The sequence below is a fragment of the Triturus cristatus genome, chromosome 11 (genome assembly GCF_964204655.1).
Source record: "Triturus cristatus chromosome 11, aTriCri1.1, whole genome shotgun sequence".
Taxonomy (NCBI): Eukaryota; Metazoa; Chordata; class Amphibia; order Caudata; family Salamandridae; genus Triturus; species Triturus cristatus.
In genome coordinates this window covers 180,010,998-180,025,326 of record NC_140594.1, presented here as the reverse complement: position 1 = coordinate 180,025,326, position 14,329 = coordinate 180,010,998, and the positions used below count along the sequence as shown (strand labels likewise).

General features: G+C 45.0%; 1 protein-coding gene across 17 annotated transcripts in view; it reads left to right on the top strand.

Moving 5' to 3' along the window:
- Positions 1–14,329, top strand: part of ATXN2 (ataxin 2) — a 1,509,788-nt gene that overhangs the window by 705,286 nt on the left and 790,173 nt on the right. For all 17 annotated transcript variants that reach the window (XM_085634791.1, XM_085634789.1, XM_085634788.1 and 14 more), the window contains one exon: positions 1,112–1,431. In XM_085634791.1, the coding sequence (XP_085490917.1) occupies positions 1,112–1,431 (320 nt within the window). The remainder of the gene's footprint in view (positions 1–1,111; positions 1,432–14,329) is intronic.

Here is a 14,329-nt window from a genome sequence, read left to right as displayed (position 1 = left end):
ATTTTCATTAACAAATGCTTGATGTTTTAGGAGTGCCTTACTTGAATAAACCCAGAGGGACACTTATTTATGCTCTTTGCCTACTAGTGTTGATACATTGTGAACATTCCTTTTTCATTAACACTTTCCTTGTCGGAGTCCTCTTTTCCTACTACCTAGGGTATCCAGAAGGGTTAATTGTGCAAAACATGTGAATCTTAAATATATTTCAAACCACATAATCAGTGTTATGACTTGGTAGATCACTCCCACTATGACCTTCTACTGTGTTTTCAGTGTTGGGGCTTAACAAATAAATGCTTCAAGTGTGTAATAATGTTTGTTTGCTTAATTTGAACCAATTGAACTAGTGCCCATAAATGACAAGTACAGAATTGGAAATATAGTGGTCACTGAACATAGATTTATCAACCATCCATAGTTACAGACAAGTTACTTAGATAAGTGTCCTGTGTTCTAAATAAAATTGTCAATTAATGCGGTTACTGTTCTATGAAGATTCAGAGCAGGAGAGGGGGTATGCCAGTTTTCTAAGCCAGTCCATTTCTGATCAGTTACTGAAGAAGCAGGTCATTAAAAAGATCTCATGTACAAAGCCAGTGGTTATCCTGAAACATTGGCATTCATAGTGTTCTTGTATCTGTGTTGGGAACCCTTAATTTATCTTTTCTTTGAGTGAAATTAGTAATGAAAATTAACATAATCAACCTTTTGTGGAATCTTACATATTTTAATTGTTAAGGCATGGAAAGGCTTTTGAAGGTCCTTGAGAAAGCATGGCTTGTTTTCTATGTTTTATCAAATAAAATAGCTTTTACTAGTAGGATATGTCCCAATATTATCCAGGTGAGATTCCTTAAATAATTTATTTGTTTTCAATTTGAAAACTGCATTTTAGTGATGTCAATCGTTTGTCCAAACAGACCAGGTTCATGTCGGGTTTTAGGTTGACTGCTGGCTGTAGAGTCATTGTTTAAAAATGTGTCCAATTTTGGATATATCTGGCTTGGCCCTTCTGGACCAACACACACCTTGAACAACCTTGATAAATTTGTATCTGTACATGTAGAGTTTCAACTTTTTACATTTTGATATTTTGCTCTACCTTCAGTTACAACCAAGCTCCACACCTGAGATCGTTGACCAGCTGCTGAACAAAAATCGGGAAGGAGAAAAACCAAGAGAGACACTTAAAGAGAAAATTGGAGACACCTGTAGTAAAGAATATGTTAATGAAAGCAGCAGCAATGCCAACACAAGCAGTAGTAGCAGCAGCAGCAAGCCAAGTAGTCCCAGTACTTCCCCGTCAGTTAGCAATGGTTCTGAGCAAAAGAGAGTGCCAGAAGTTACATCCCAAGGTGTACAGACATCAGGACCGGGTATCAAGCAAGACAAAGATGAAAAGGATGAGCAGAAAGAAAATTCCTCAGAGTGAGTATACTACTTCTTAGTGTGTAAACGACTTCTAATATCCCATGGAAAGCCACCATCATGTTTTCTTCAACAAACGTATTGGTACAGTTTAGGTTCGATTTGTGGTGGTATTAGAGTTCTCAGCAACCACGGTGCTTTTGTGGATCATTACTCTTCATATGTACTTGCTTTTACTAATGAAACATTGAACTCTTTTGAAGAGCTGTAAGGAAGCTGTTTAACATTTTACTACACCACTCGCTTCATCCATTTTTGTGCAGGAAATTGCCACACCCTTGTTTCTTCTTTTATGCTTGCAGAGAAAATGACCTGAGTGTGCCAACTCCCCAGTGAGTTTTTTTAGACTCTTAAGGCTGTTTTCTGTAGCCTGAGCTAGTTCTGAATGTGCATGTCCTGAAAGACATGTGTTGTGTTATAGCTTTTTGGTCCTTTGTGTTCTTGCCTATTGCAACTTCTACATTTGCTGTCGCTCATTCATTCCATAGCTGACTAAAAAAGGTGATCCACTTGTACCTAATTTTTATATTGTTGATCTCCATTAAGGGGAGGTGAACTGTCTCAACCGAAAGCACTTAAAATTCAGTTAACCTATTTGTGCCAAAGCTATCAAAACAGTCAGGATAGTGAACCCTGATTTCATGAGCTCTCAATTGCCCCTCATCTAAAAACGTAACTCCTCAACTGATGCTTAGCATAGATAACCATATCGAAGCATATTGCCATAAAATAAATAGGCTCAGCTCTTTTGAAGCCTATGTATGTAAGCAGACAACCAGTTCCATCTCTCCTCAGCCAAGCACCTGAAAAGAGGAGGGCTTCTACAGTCAGTCAAAGTTAAACAATAATGAACAGAAACTCCCAACCTGTCTCATTCTTACCTAGTGAGAACACCAAGAAGCCATTAGGTATTAATTAATGCAATGTCTCATAAAATCAATACAAGACAACAGCATTGTTTCCCTGGACTGTTGGACAAGGGGAGCATGTTCCCTGTCCCAAGACACCAAAATCAAATATATTGACTACTGATATCTAGGTGAGGTTTCAAGCATACTGGTATTCAAAGAGGGCATTCTAAGGCAGTTTTATAGCTAACTGTTTCTTCCTCCTGCTCAGGATTTGAACATTTTGCGAAGGTGTAGCGATGCAACTTGACATGCCACATGCACCGTGTAGTAGATTTTGAAGGCACCCCTGGCTTGTGCCTTGAGGGATGGTGTCTGTTACAGAACTTTAAGTAGGTATTATAGTGTTTTCATGTTAGCTTCAAGAATTGTGTTCTCCTTTCTTGCCATGAACTGCATTTATTTCTAAAATAAATTCTAGATTGAACAAGTTCCCAGCCAGGTTGCCTAACATAACATGATCTCTTGTTCAGCATTACAGTGATGGGTATTTGACACCCAAGATACTGCAGGGTTTACAGCACACCTATTATAGATAGTGTTGTCTTAGACACCACAAGCCACCATTGAAACGGCCTGTCTGTTTTTCTTAGTAGCTTGAAAGAACAATCTCTGTTTGTGGTTGGCAAAATTAATGGAACTTTCTACACATTTTTCATTATTTTAACAGCAGTCTATTCTTGAAAGTTAAACAAAACGTAAGCATTCTAATTCCAGTCCATTTCATTTGCTAGCTCCACCTTGAAGATAACTGCTCGAAAAAATATCATTTTTACAGCCCAAATTCATATAACATAGCAATGGGTAGTTTTTCTCCAAAACATCTGCATACTTGACTGTATAATTAAATATTTTTCTCTTCTTTTTACAGAAGACCACCAAGCTTTATAGTTAAGTATTTCACTTACTATTTTACTTAAACGTTTCCTTATTGGGCAAAACACCCTTTTCAGGCTAACTATCCAAAAATAAATATGTAATATAAAAAATACTTAAAGTACCATCCTAAATTCTGGTGACATTTACAAACCACTCAGCCTAATGCAGTACAAGCCAGACTTGTTACAGTTAAGTAAGGTTTTCCTTTTGCAGCATTTGGTGCTGTAGATCAGTCTGCAGGTACAAAATGGGGGGGTTATTCAGTACAGAGGCTGGAATCAATTACATACTAACAATACAAAAAGTACTTCTGTAACCATAAATGCAACATTACTAGTACCTCAGTAGTCCTTTTTATGAACTCTGGGCTTCATTCATTTGTATTCCTTTTTGTTTTTTTTAAGCACAGGTTTTTTCCCATATTTTAAATTCAAACATACACCTCTAAATCTTTTACAGTATTCACAAAAACAGTGTCAAGGCATATGAGCTGCAGATTACACACTATGCATAGATCGCCATCTGGTGCTGGGCCCGGATGTTTGCACTTGTTTTTGTCCTGGAAAGTCTTTGGAAGTCACGAGGTATGCGACTCCTCCTTTGGATCATAGTGCACATGGGCATCGGCTCCATCCTCAGATTGTTTTTTTCCGCCATTGTGCTTGGATGTGTTTCTCACGCTACAGTTCGGAACCGTTAACGGTTTTTTAGTTCGACGCGCAATCCTCCCCTTTTCGACGGTATTGTCTCGATTGCGTTTTCCCAATCCACGCAACTCTCAACTTCGAAGTCTTCGATTCCAGTCGTCGACGAAGGCCTTCGGGCCTACCTGGGCCTTATCATCTGGCTCATGGAAAGGACGCCACTCAAAAAGTGTCCTCAATGTGGGTCGAAGTTTCCCCACACCGATCTGCATGAGGTGTGCAACCTCTGCCTCTCACCGGAGTACAAGCCCAGAGACTGTCCAGCTTGCGCCTCCTTCCACTCCAAGAAGACGATTCGGGACCGACTAGCTAGAAGAACCATGGCTCGATCGCCGTCTTTGATCCCCGACAACATCTTCCAAGAGGGCATCGATGTACCAGAGCAGAGGCGGGTCGAAGAAGGCCTCGTCCGCGCCTCCAAAGCCGATGACTCCGACGTGGAGGACATCACTCCAGCACAGAGGGTCGTGAGTACAGACGTCGACCCCACCTCGATACCATCAAAAAAGGTTTTGGTCACACCTTTGCCTTTGGGCCCAGGTGCACACCGAGAGACCTCGGAACCAAAAAAACAGGTTCCATCGGCCAAAGACACTGCAAAACAGCACGGTTCTAAAGCCAGAACGGCTACCGGCGCCGAAAAAGCCTTTGGCACCAACACCATCGGCACCAAAGGATCTGCCCCCCACAATAGAACTGTTTCGCCCAGATCCTACCCAAAAAACTCTTGTAAAGGATCCGAAGACTGGTCACTTAATGCTTAGCTTCAAGAAGCGACCACTAGATACGCCTGCACCGGCTCCACCACCTAAAAAGAGAGATTTTGCTACCTCTCCATTAAGGATACCTTCTTCTCTTCCTCCTCCTCCTCCTCCACCACACCGCTCTCCTACACCATCCCCTACTCCTGTAGATGATGATGACACCTCTTATGATGCAGGGGGGGTGGGTGCTGACGATCAACCACTAGGGGACCCTACTCCTACTGGCTCCCCAGACCACTGGGATGATTATAGCATCCTAGACGTCCCTAACATCCCACAAGAGGACATCTACCCCTCCAGGCCTTACCCCCCAGAGGGCACTATGGGCTTTAACCAGCTCTTACACAGAGCTGCCCACTACCACTGGGTTGATCTACACACAGACCCCGTGGAGGAGGATTTTCTAATGGACACTTTTGACACCACACAAAAGTCCACCTCAATTTTACCCATGCTTAAGGGGGTCATTAAGCACGCACCAGAAGTCTTTAAAGACCCAGTCAGGGCTCGAGTCATCAACCCTAGAATCAAAAAAAAGTATAAGGCCGCCCCTACTGATCCAGCCTACATTAAAGGCCCCGCACCACTAGACTCCCTTGTAGTCTCCAATGCACGATGAAGAGCCAATTCACAATCATCAGGTGAAGCACCACCACCAGATAAGGAGTCTAAACTCTGGCAAACGAATGGCGTCGCAGGCGGCAAACATATGGCGCATTGCCAATACTCAAGCGCTGTTAGCCAGGTATGACGGGGCACATTATGATGAGCTTGAGACCATAATGCAGCACCTCCCAGACAAGTATAAAAATAAGGCCAATGAACTTCTACAAGAAGGTAAAACCATTACTAACACCTCCATCCGTTGTGCCTTAGATGTAGCAGATACCGCCTCAAGGGCAATAAACACCAGTGTCCTTCTGCGTAGGCATGCCTGGCTACGCATTTCAGGTTCAAATCTGAAGTCCAGAGTTCCATACTCAATCAGCCATTCGATGAGCAACACCTATTTGGCCCTAATGTTGACATAGCTCTTGAAAATATGAAGAAGGATACAGACACAGCCAAATCTATGGGAGCCTTGTAGTCGCAAGCTCCCAGACGTGCTTTTCGTCGCTCATCCTTCAGAAGCACCACCAGAGGCTACTCCTCGGATAGCCCCTCCACTTCTTACAAGGCTCCCACCCAATCCACCTTTATTAGAGGTTACCAAAGAGGTGGTTACAGGGGGAACAACAACAATGGCAGAGGCAAAACCAACAACTCCCGCTCTGCCTCCACCCCCACCCAATGACTTCCCTCCAATTCCCACAGACCATTCCACTCCAGTCGGAAGAAGACTCCAACAATTCCTTCCTGTCTGGATCAACATCACTTCAGACAGGTGGGTGCAACAGATAATTCAATCAGGTTACTGTCTCGAACTAACATCTACCCCCCCGATCATACCACCCAAACAGCGTCCAATGTCACAAGAACATTTGTTACTGCTAAAGCAGGAGGTAATCTCCCTCCTACAAAAAACTGCACTACAACCAGTTCCCCTGCACCAACAAAATAAGGGACTTTACTCCCTGTATTTTCTCATACCAAAAAAAGACGGCTCTCTAAGGATAGGATAGGTTGTATGTTGGTAAAGCGCTCGAATGCCGAGGCGTCTTGGCGCTGGTATAAATGGAAGCGTTGCACCGTATATCACGAGCCTATGTTAAGGCGAACGGCCAGGCCTTTAGTTCTTTCCTAAAGATTTGTCTATTTGATTGAAATCGCATGGCTGTTGGCAGTTTATTCCACAGCTTCGCTGCGCAGTAAGAGAAGGCTCTTCCACCCCATCTCACCCTCTTAATCCTATCAATGTGGAGAAGACCCAACGTGCTGGATCTTAATGAGCAATTGGGATATAGGGCCTGAACATTCTTTGAATATCTTTAGCTCCCCCACCATAGAATGCTTTGTGGACCAGACACAGGGCCTTAAAATCCGCCCGTTGCTGAATGGGAAGCCAATGGAGAGCTCTGATTCCAGTGGAAGTTGGTTGACCTCTTGGTATATTTAAGAGTAACCTCGCGGCGGCATTCTGCAATGACTGCAACCTACTCATCTGGAGTTTGTTAGTCCCCAGCAGAAAGCCATTGCAGTAATCCAACTTGGATAGTAGGAGAGCCACTACCACTGTCTTTTGTAGTTCCTTCCCAATGAAAGGAAAGATCTTTTTCAAAGTTTTGATTAAAAAGAAACAAGAAGAGGTAAGATATTTACCTGAGCGGAGAAATTTAGTTGGCAATCAAAAATAACTCCAAGGTTTCTGACCTTAGAGACAGGGCTGGGGCATTCTCCTGCTCTCATTGGCCACCAGGAATAATTCCACAGGGTTCGCCCCTGGCCAAACTCAATGACCTTCGTCTTGTCCGTATTAATTTTTAGGAAGCTATGGTTCAGCCAGGTCATAATCTCTTCAAGACACGTATGGAACCTGATGGCTGTATCTTCAGGCTGTTTAGCTATCGAGATTATGAGCTGGGAGTTATCTGCGTATGACACTAGAGTAAAACCATGCTTCCTAATGAGTCTGGCCAGGGGCAGCACGTAAATGTTGAGCATTGTTGGAGACAATGCTGATCCCTGTGGAACCCCACAAGGCAGATGGAAACTGTCTGACTGCATACCCTCCCAAAGCAGGCTCTGCTCTCTCCCCTCCAAAAATGAGGATGGTACAGAGCCAGACCCCCAATCCCTACCTCCTGCAGCCGCTGTACTAACACCGTGTGATTCACAGTTTCGAAAGCCGCCGATAAATCTAGTAATACAAGAAGTGCTTTACCCCCTCTATCGACTATTCCTCGAATCTCCTCAGCTGCTACGATTAAAGCTGATTCGGTCAAATGGTTTGATCGAAAATCATGCTGGGTCGAGTCCAGCAAATCGTTGGTGTCCTGATATTCCGTTAGTACATTATTCATCGACGTCTCTAGAATTTTGGCCGCTATGGGCAGACCGGCAATCAGACGGTAGTTCTTAGGCTCCATAGGATCTAAGGGAGGCTTTTTCAGAATAGGCCTGTTCGTAGTATTCTTCCAGCAAACTGGATAGCTACGTGACTCCAACACTTGGTTTATTAGCGGAGTCAGTTTGTCTCCGATTATACTAGCGGCCAGATGCATCACCGTGGCAGGGCAGGGATCTTTAGGTGATCCCGATTTTATTGAGAGGAGCGGTTTATAGACCTCTTCTTTTGTGATTGCTGGAAAACTAGTTAGCTTCACATCTAGTATGTCTGTCTCAGTTTGTGGTAGATCTGGCTTGTCTGGGCCCATTCGAACTTTCAGGAGGTTATCGTATATTATTTGGACCTTGTTCTGGAAAAATGTAGCTAGTTTGTTGCACATACTTTGATCTGGTTGAAAAGTGCTTGCCTGCTGAGATTTAGAAAGCAGATGAATCGTTCTAAAAAGCTCCTTAGAAGACTTACCAGCTACCTCAATTTTAGTGGTGTAGAATGATCTTTTTGCGGCAATAATTGCCTCTTTGTACTGTTGGAGAGCAAGATTATAGATTATTTTCTTATCTTTGCCATAATCTTGCCTCCACAGACGCTCCACACTATACTTTTAAACCCTTCAATTCTGGGTTATACCAAGTAGACTAAGGCTTAAGTCTTCTGACTGTTGATCATTTTTCCGGAGCCACACAGTCAGCCGCTGTCGGAAGCCTATTCTAGACCTCAGACCCCTAACGCTATACATACACTCAGACCATTTCCACATAGTCACACTCCAGCAGGTCCTTCCTCTGCTTTTACCGGGCGACTTCCTTGCTGCCCTAGACCTCAAGGATGCCTATTTACACATTCCCATTCACAACGCTCACAGGAAGTATCTCAGATTTGTAGTGGACGGTCAGCACTATCAATTCAAAGTACTCCCATTCGGAGTCACAACAGCACCACAAGTGTTTACCAAGTGCCTCGCGGTGGTGGCAGCACACCTAAGAAGACAGCACATCCACGTCTTCCCATATCTGGACGGCTGGCTCATAAAAGCCAGCTCATACAACCAGTGTGTACAACACACTCACGCCACTATTCAACAACTTCACAACCTGGAGTTCACAGTAAACCATGCCAAGTCCCATCTGCAACCGTCACACACACAACAATACCTCGGTGCCACAATAGACACCTCAAGGGCGCTAGCCTATCCCAGTCCCACCAGGATAGCAAGCATGCAGGCTCTTCTCACCAAATTCCAACCGCAACACTCTTTCAGCTCGAGTGTTCATGCAGCTCATAGGGATGATGGCCTCTTGCATATTCATAGTGCCTTATGCAATACTCCAGATGCGTCCTCTCCAGGAGTGCTTAGCACGCCAATGGAACCAGGCTCAAGGTCAGTTAACAGATCTTGTGTTGGTAGACGGTCGTACTCATCGCTCTCTGCAGTGGTGGAACACCAAAAACCTTTCCAAAGGGTGACCGTTCCTGGAGCCGGTTCCTCAAATAGTTATGACAGCGGACGCATCGCTCTCCGGCTGGGGAGCTCACCTACTACATCACACGTTGCAGGGCAGGTGGACACCTCAACAAAAGCTACTCCACATCAACCACCTGGAGTTACTAGCCATATTCCTAGCCTTAAAAGCATTTAAAAAACACATCAGGCAAGACTGTCTTAGTCCGCACGGGTAACAAGACAGCCATGTGCTACATACAAAAACAAGGCAGGACACACTCTGCAGCTCTCTCAGCTAGCACAGAACATATTGAGGTGGGCTATACCTCAAAACAAATGTCTCCTAGACCAACATGTCCCAGGAGTCCAAAACACCATAGCCGATCTGTTTAGCCGTCAAGCACAACAGATCCACGAGTGGGAACTTCAGCCGCAAGTTCTTCAACCGTTTTTTAAAATGTGGGGTCAACCACAGATAGCCCTCTTCGCCACCCACGAAAACGCCAAATGCCCAAGCTTCGCCACCAGATATCCACACCCATTGTCCAAAGGCAATGCGATATGGATGAACTGGTCTGGCAAATTTGCGTACGCTTTTTTGCCTCTCCCACTCATTCCACTAGTGGTGCGCAAACTACAGCAACATTCCTTAACTCTCATCCTAGTTGCTCCAACTTGGGCCAGACAACCGCGGTACACCATATTGCTGGAACTCTCCGTAGTTCCGCACCAGAAGTTACACCTCTCTCCACGCCTCTTAACCCAGAACCATGTAGAGATCAGACACCCGGACCCAGCTCATCTCAACCTGGCGATCTGGCTCCTGAGGTCCTAGAATTCGGTTACCTTAACCTTCCCCCTGACTGTACGAACGTCATTAAAGAAGCTAGATGGCCTACCACTAGAGCAGGCTATGCAGCCAAGTGGAAACGTTTTTTAATATATTGTCATAACACCAATCCCCTAGATGTGTCTATCCAACACATCATAGGTTACTTACTACACCTCCAAAGATGCAACTTGGCCTACACGTCTATTAGACTGAATCTTGCGGCCATAGAAGCATATTTACAAAATAGACAACATCTATCACTTTTCAGAGTACCTGCCATATGGAGGGTCTCAAAAGAATAATTCCCCCCAGAGTACCACCTTCACCTGTGTGGAATTTAAACATCATTCTCACAAGACTAATGAGGCCTCCATTTGAACCTCTACATAAATGTGAGCTACATTTCTTAACATGGAAAACTGCTTTCCTAGTAGACATTACTTCTCTACAAGCACTAACCATTCAGGAACCATTTCTGCAGATGCATCATAATAAGGTTGTTCTCCGAACTAATCCTAAATTCCTTCCTAAAGTCATTTCTCCCTTCCACCTCAATCGGGGGCAACCAAAAAGAAGAACTTATATAGAACGACAGAGTAGCTGAACTTGAGTGGACAAGCTCAGCAATAGAGTTTTAGAATAGCACTCTGACCTCTCCAGGACCTCGAATAGAAAGTATTGAAGACATAAACACAACACGTCCCGATACCAGATACAAGTCTGTAGGACATTAGGTCTTTGTGGAAATGTTCTTCTGTTTAAAACAAAACTAAATGTAATGTTTGACTTTGTCTTCATGTTTGTACAAAGTCTTAGTTATTGACTAAATGTATGTGTGTCATGTAAATATTGTTTTTCTCGATACTGTTTTTGTGAATATTGCAAAAGATTTGGATGTGTATGTTTGAATTTAAAATATGGGAAAAAACCTGTGCTTAAAAAAACAAAAACGAATACAAATGAATGAAGCCCAGAGTTAATAAAAAGGAATACTGAGGTGTTAGTAATGTTACATTTATGGTTACAAAGGTACTTTTTGTATTGTTAGTAGATCAGTCTTTGCACAATTTGAAAAGCAGTACCTCAGTCTTTAAACTGGTTACCAGCAGAGACAGAAGATGCTGAAAAAGTATCTTAAGTACACTTTGTCCACCCAGTGCTTCCTGTTGAGCTTGAATTTCCATAAAGTAACATGTATTTGTAAAGCACAGTTTCACCCACAAGGGTATCTCGGCTCTGAATAGCAGATGTTTATTGTTACCCAACTCAATGGTACTCATTTTATTGACCTCAGAAGGATGACAACCTGAGTGGACCCACCAGAATTTGAACCTGCTCATAAGGTTAAACACAGGCCCCTACATTGGACGCATTAGTCCATTATGCCACCAGACCCGGCAAATAGTAATACTTTGTAATTGTGGGAAAGACATCCCATGTAGCAGTTTTCCATCAGTCTGGCTAAATAGTAATCACTCCTTACAGTTTTGTGAAACTCTGCAAAACCTTACTTGAGCTCTATACTTGCGAATCACCTGGGGGCCTCGAACTCTGCCCTGTGCTCCTGAACCGCTACACAAGCCCCTGGCCTCGCCGTGCTGCGCTTCTCCCCTGCTGCCGCTGACCAACCTCGCGGCAGAGTGCAGGGGAGACTACATTGCCCAGGATCCCTAGCACACATCTTCGGCATCCTCGCGCCCGGAGGCGCATATAAGGACGCGCCTACCTTTGCCGAGCGGGAAACTCTGCAAAACCTTACTTGAGCTCTATACTTGCGAATCACCTGGGGACCTCGAACTCTGCCTTGTGCTCCTGAACCGCTGCACAAGTCCCTGGCCTCGCCGTGCTGCGCTTCTCCCCTGCTGCCGCTGACCAACCTCGCGGCCGAGTGCAGGGGAGACTACATTGCCCAGGATCCCTAGCACACATCTTCGGCATCCTCGCGCCCGGAGACGCATATAAGGACGCGCCTACCTTTGCCGAGCGGGAAACTCTGCAAAACCTTACTTGAGCTCTATACTTGCGAATCACCTGGGGGCCTCGAACTCTGCCCTGTGCTCCTGAACCGCTGCACAAGCCCCTGGCCTCGCCGTGCTGCGCTTCTCCCCTGCTGCCGCTGACCAACCTCGCGGCCAAGTGCAGGGGAGACTACATTGCCCAGGATCCCTAGCACACATCTTCGGCATCCTCGCGCCCGGAGGCGCATATAAGGACGCGCCTACCTTTGCCGAGCGGGAAACTCTGCAAAACCTTACTTGAGCTCTATACTTGCGAATCACCTGGGGACCTCGAACTCTGCCCTGTGCTCCTGAACCGCTGCACAAGCCCCTGGCCTCGCCGTGCTGCGCTTCTCCCCTGCTGCCGCTGACCAACCTCGCGGCCGAGTGCAGGAGAGACTACATTGCCCAGGATCCCTAGCACACATCTTCGGCATCCTCGCGCCCGAAGGCGCATATAAGGACGCGCCTACCTTTGCCGAGCGGGAAACTCTGCAAAACCTTACTTGAGCTCTATACTTGCGAATCACCTGGGTGCCTCGAACTCTGCCTTGTGCTCCTGAACCGCTGCACTAGTCCCTGGCCTCGCCGTGCTGCGCTTCTCCCCTGCTGCCGCTGACCAACCTGGCGGCCGGGTGCAGGGGAGACTACATTGCCCAGGATCCCTAGCACACATCTTAAGCATCCTCGCGCCCGGAGGCGCATATAAGGACACGCCTACCCCCGCGTCGCGGGCGTCGCGGGCGGCGCCGGGAGAAGTCCGGGACAAGGGCGGGACCGTCTGTGGCCGTCCGAGGCCGAATGAGGCAGGGCTGGGCCACATCTTTTGGTTACAGATATTGGGTTAGTACGGATTCTTCCATATTGACATTTACCGGACTACATATATTGCTGTAATTAGTATAAGCTACCTACCTATCCTGCATAGCACGCTTAATTGATAGAATAGAGATTAGTTATATTCCTTGGTGAGAATAGCTAGCCTACTGTTTGATAGTGTTAGATTCTCCTTTACATTGCACCCTACTCGCTGTTTGCTAACTGAGAAAATGATGACGCGGGGAAAGAAAGTTAAAGCTAAAACATCAGTTATACGGTCACACACTAAGTCATTAGCTTCAGACCCTCAACCATTACCCACTCTGACTGCTATAGATAAAATGTTACAGCAGACCATTGGTGTTGTGGCAAACGCTATTGAGAACACTGAGAGACGGCTCTCTATTACACCATCACTATGTATTTCAAGACAGGAAAGAGACACTTCAGTCACTATGACTGAAGCGCTGGAGGCCAGCTCCTATATGACATCATCCTATATAGATCTGCCCTGTAGTCAGTTGCCTGCAGAAAATTTTAAAGATCCTCATGACAGATCCATCATTCTGACCTCCCCTCTTCCTGTAGAGAAAAGGATGGATGTATGTAAGCCTTGTCCTAGAAATAAGAAAAAAAGTACCCTAACTAAATTGAGTAAAAATATCCATACTAATCATGACTTGGTGACTCCATCTAATAACTTATCTGATTCTATACCAGGAATACCATGTTGGGTTGCTAATATGGTCTCGGACTTACAAACGTCCCTGGAACGGATAATTATTACCCAACTTAAGTCCCTGGTATCAAAACTTGATAAGCTGATTTCTATGGTGAATACCAGAGGCGGTAGGAAAACTGAGGTAGCTAACTCCCAAAGAATCCTTCCGTCCCTTGCTATGGAAGTTCAACCACACAATGCTCTCCGCAATTTAACAGCTGGAAACAATAGTTCACCAGCACAGACTACTAATATGGGAGCAATCTTAGATACCCAAAGACCCATACCCTCCCTACTCCAAACCTTGCCTAGTACTGGTTCTCATGAAAAGAGTAGTCAACCTATAAAAAATCTGATGAGTACAGCCGATAAAGTTTTATCTAAGGCAAAGGAAGGTGCACTGAGGGATAAAGCTAATATACCTATGAAAAAGAATACGATATTAGGAACTACTCCCCAGCAGCTGCCAACAATAAATTTACCCCCTGAAGCCCAACCATTTGTCGTTGCACTCGTGGGTGTACCACCACTAAGTGAGGGGAAAAGAGAAAAGGAGGATGAGCTAAAAAACAAGTGCATCCAGTGGCTCACGGTAAATAGACCCCTACCAGGAAATATTTCAGGCGAAATCCTGCTGGCTAGAAGAGTGGGCTGGATTGGGAGGAATCCAAAGACTGTGGCAGGGGACGTAATCATTTTAAATTTCAGGGATGCCACTGCTGTACAACATATATGTAGTACTGACACTTGTAGACCAAATACCCAAATATCTGCACTACATCTCTCATATTTTTACCCTACCCCCAGCCTGGAACCACACTACCCT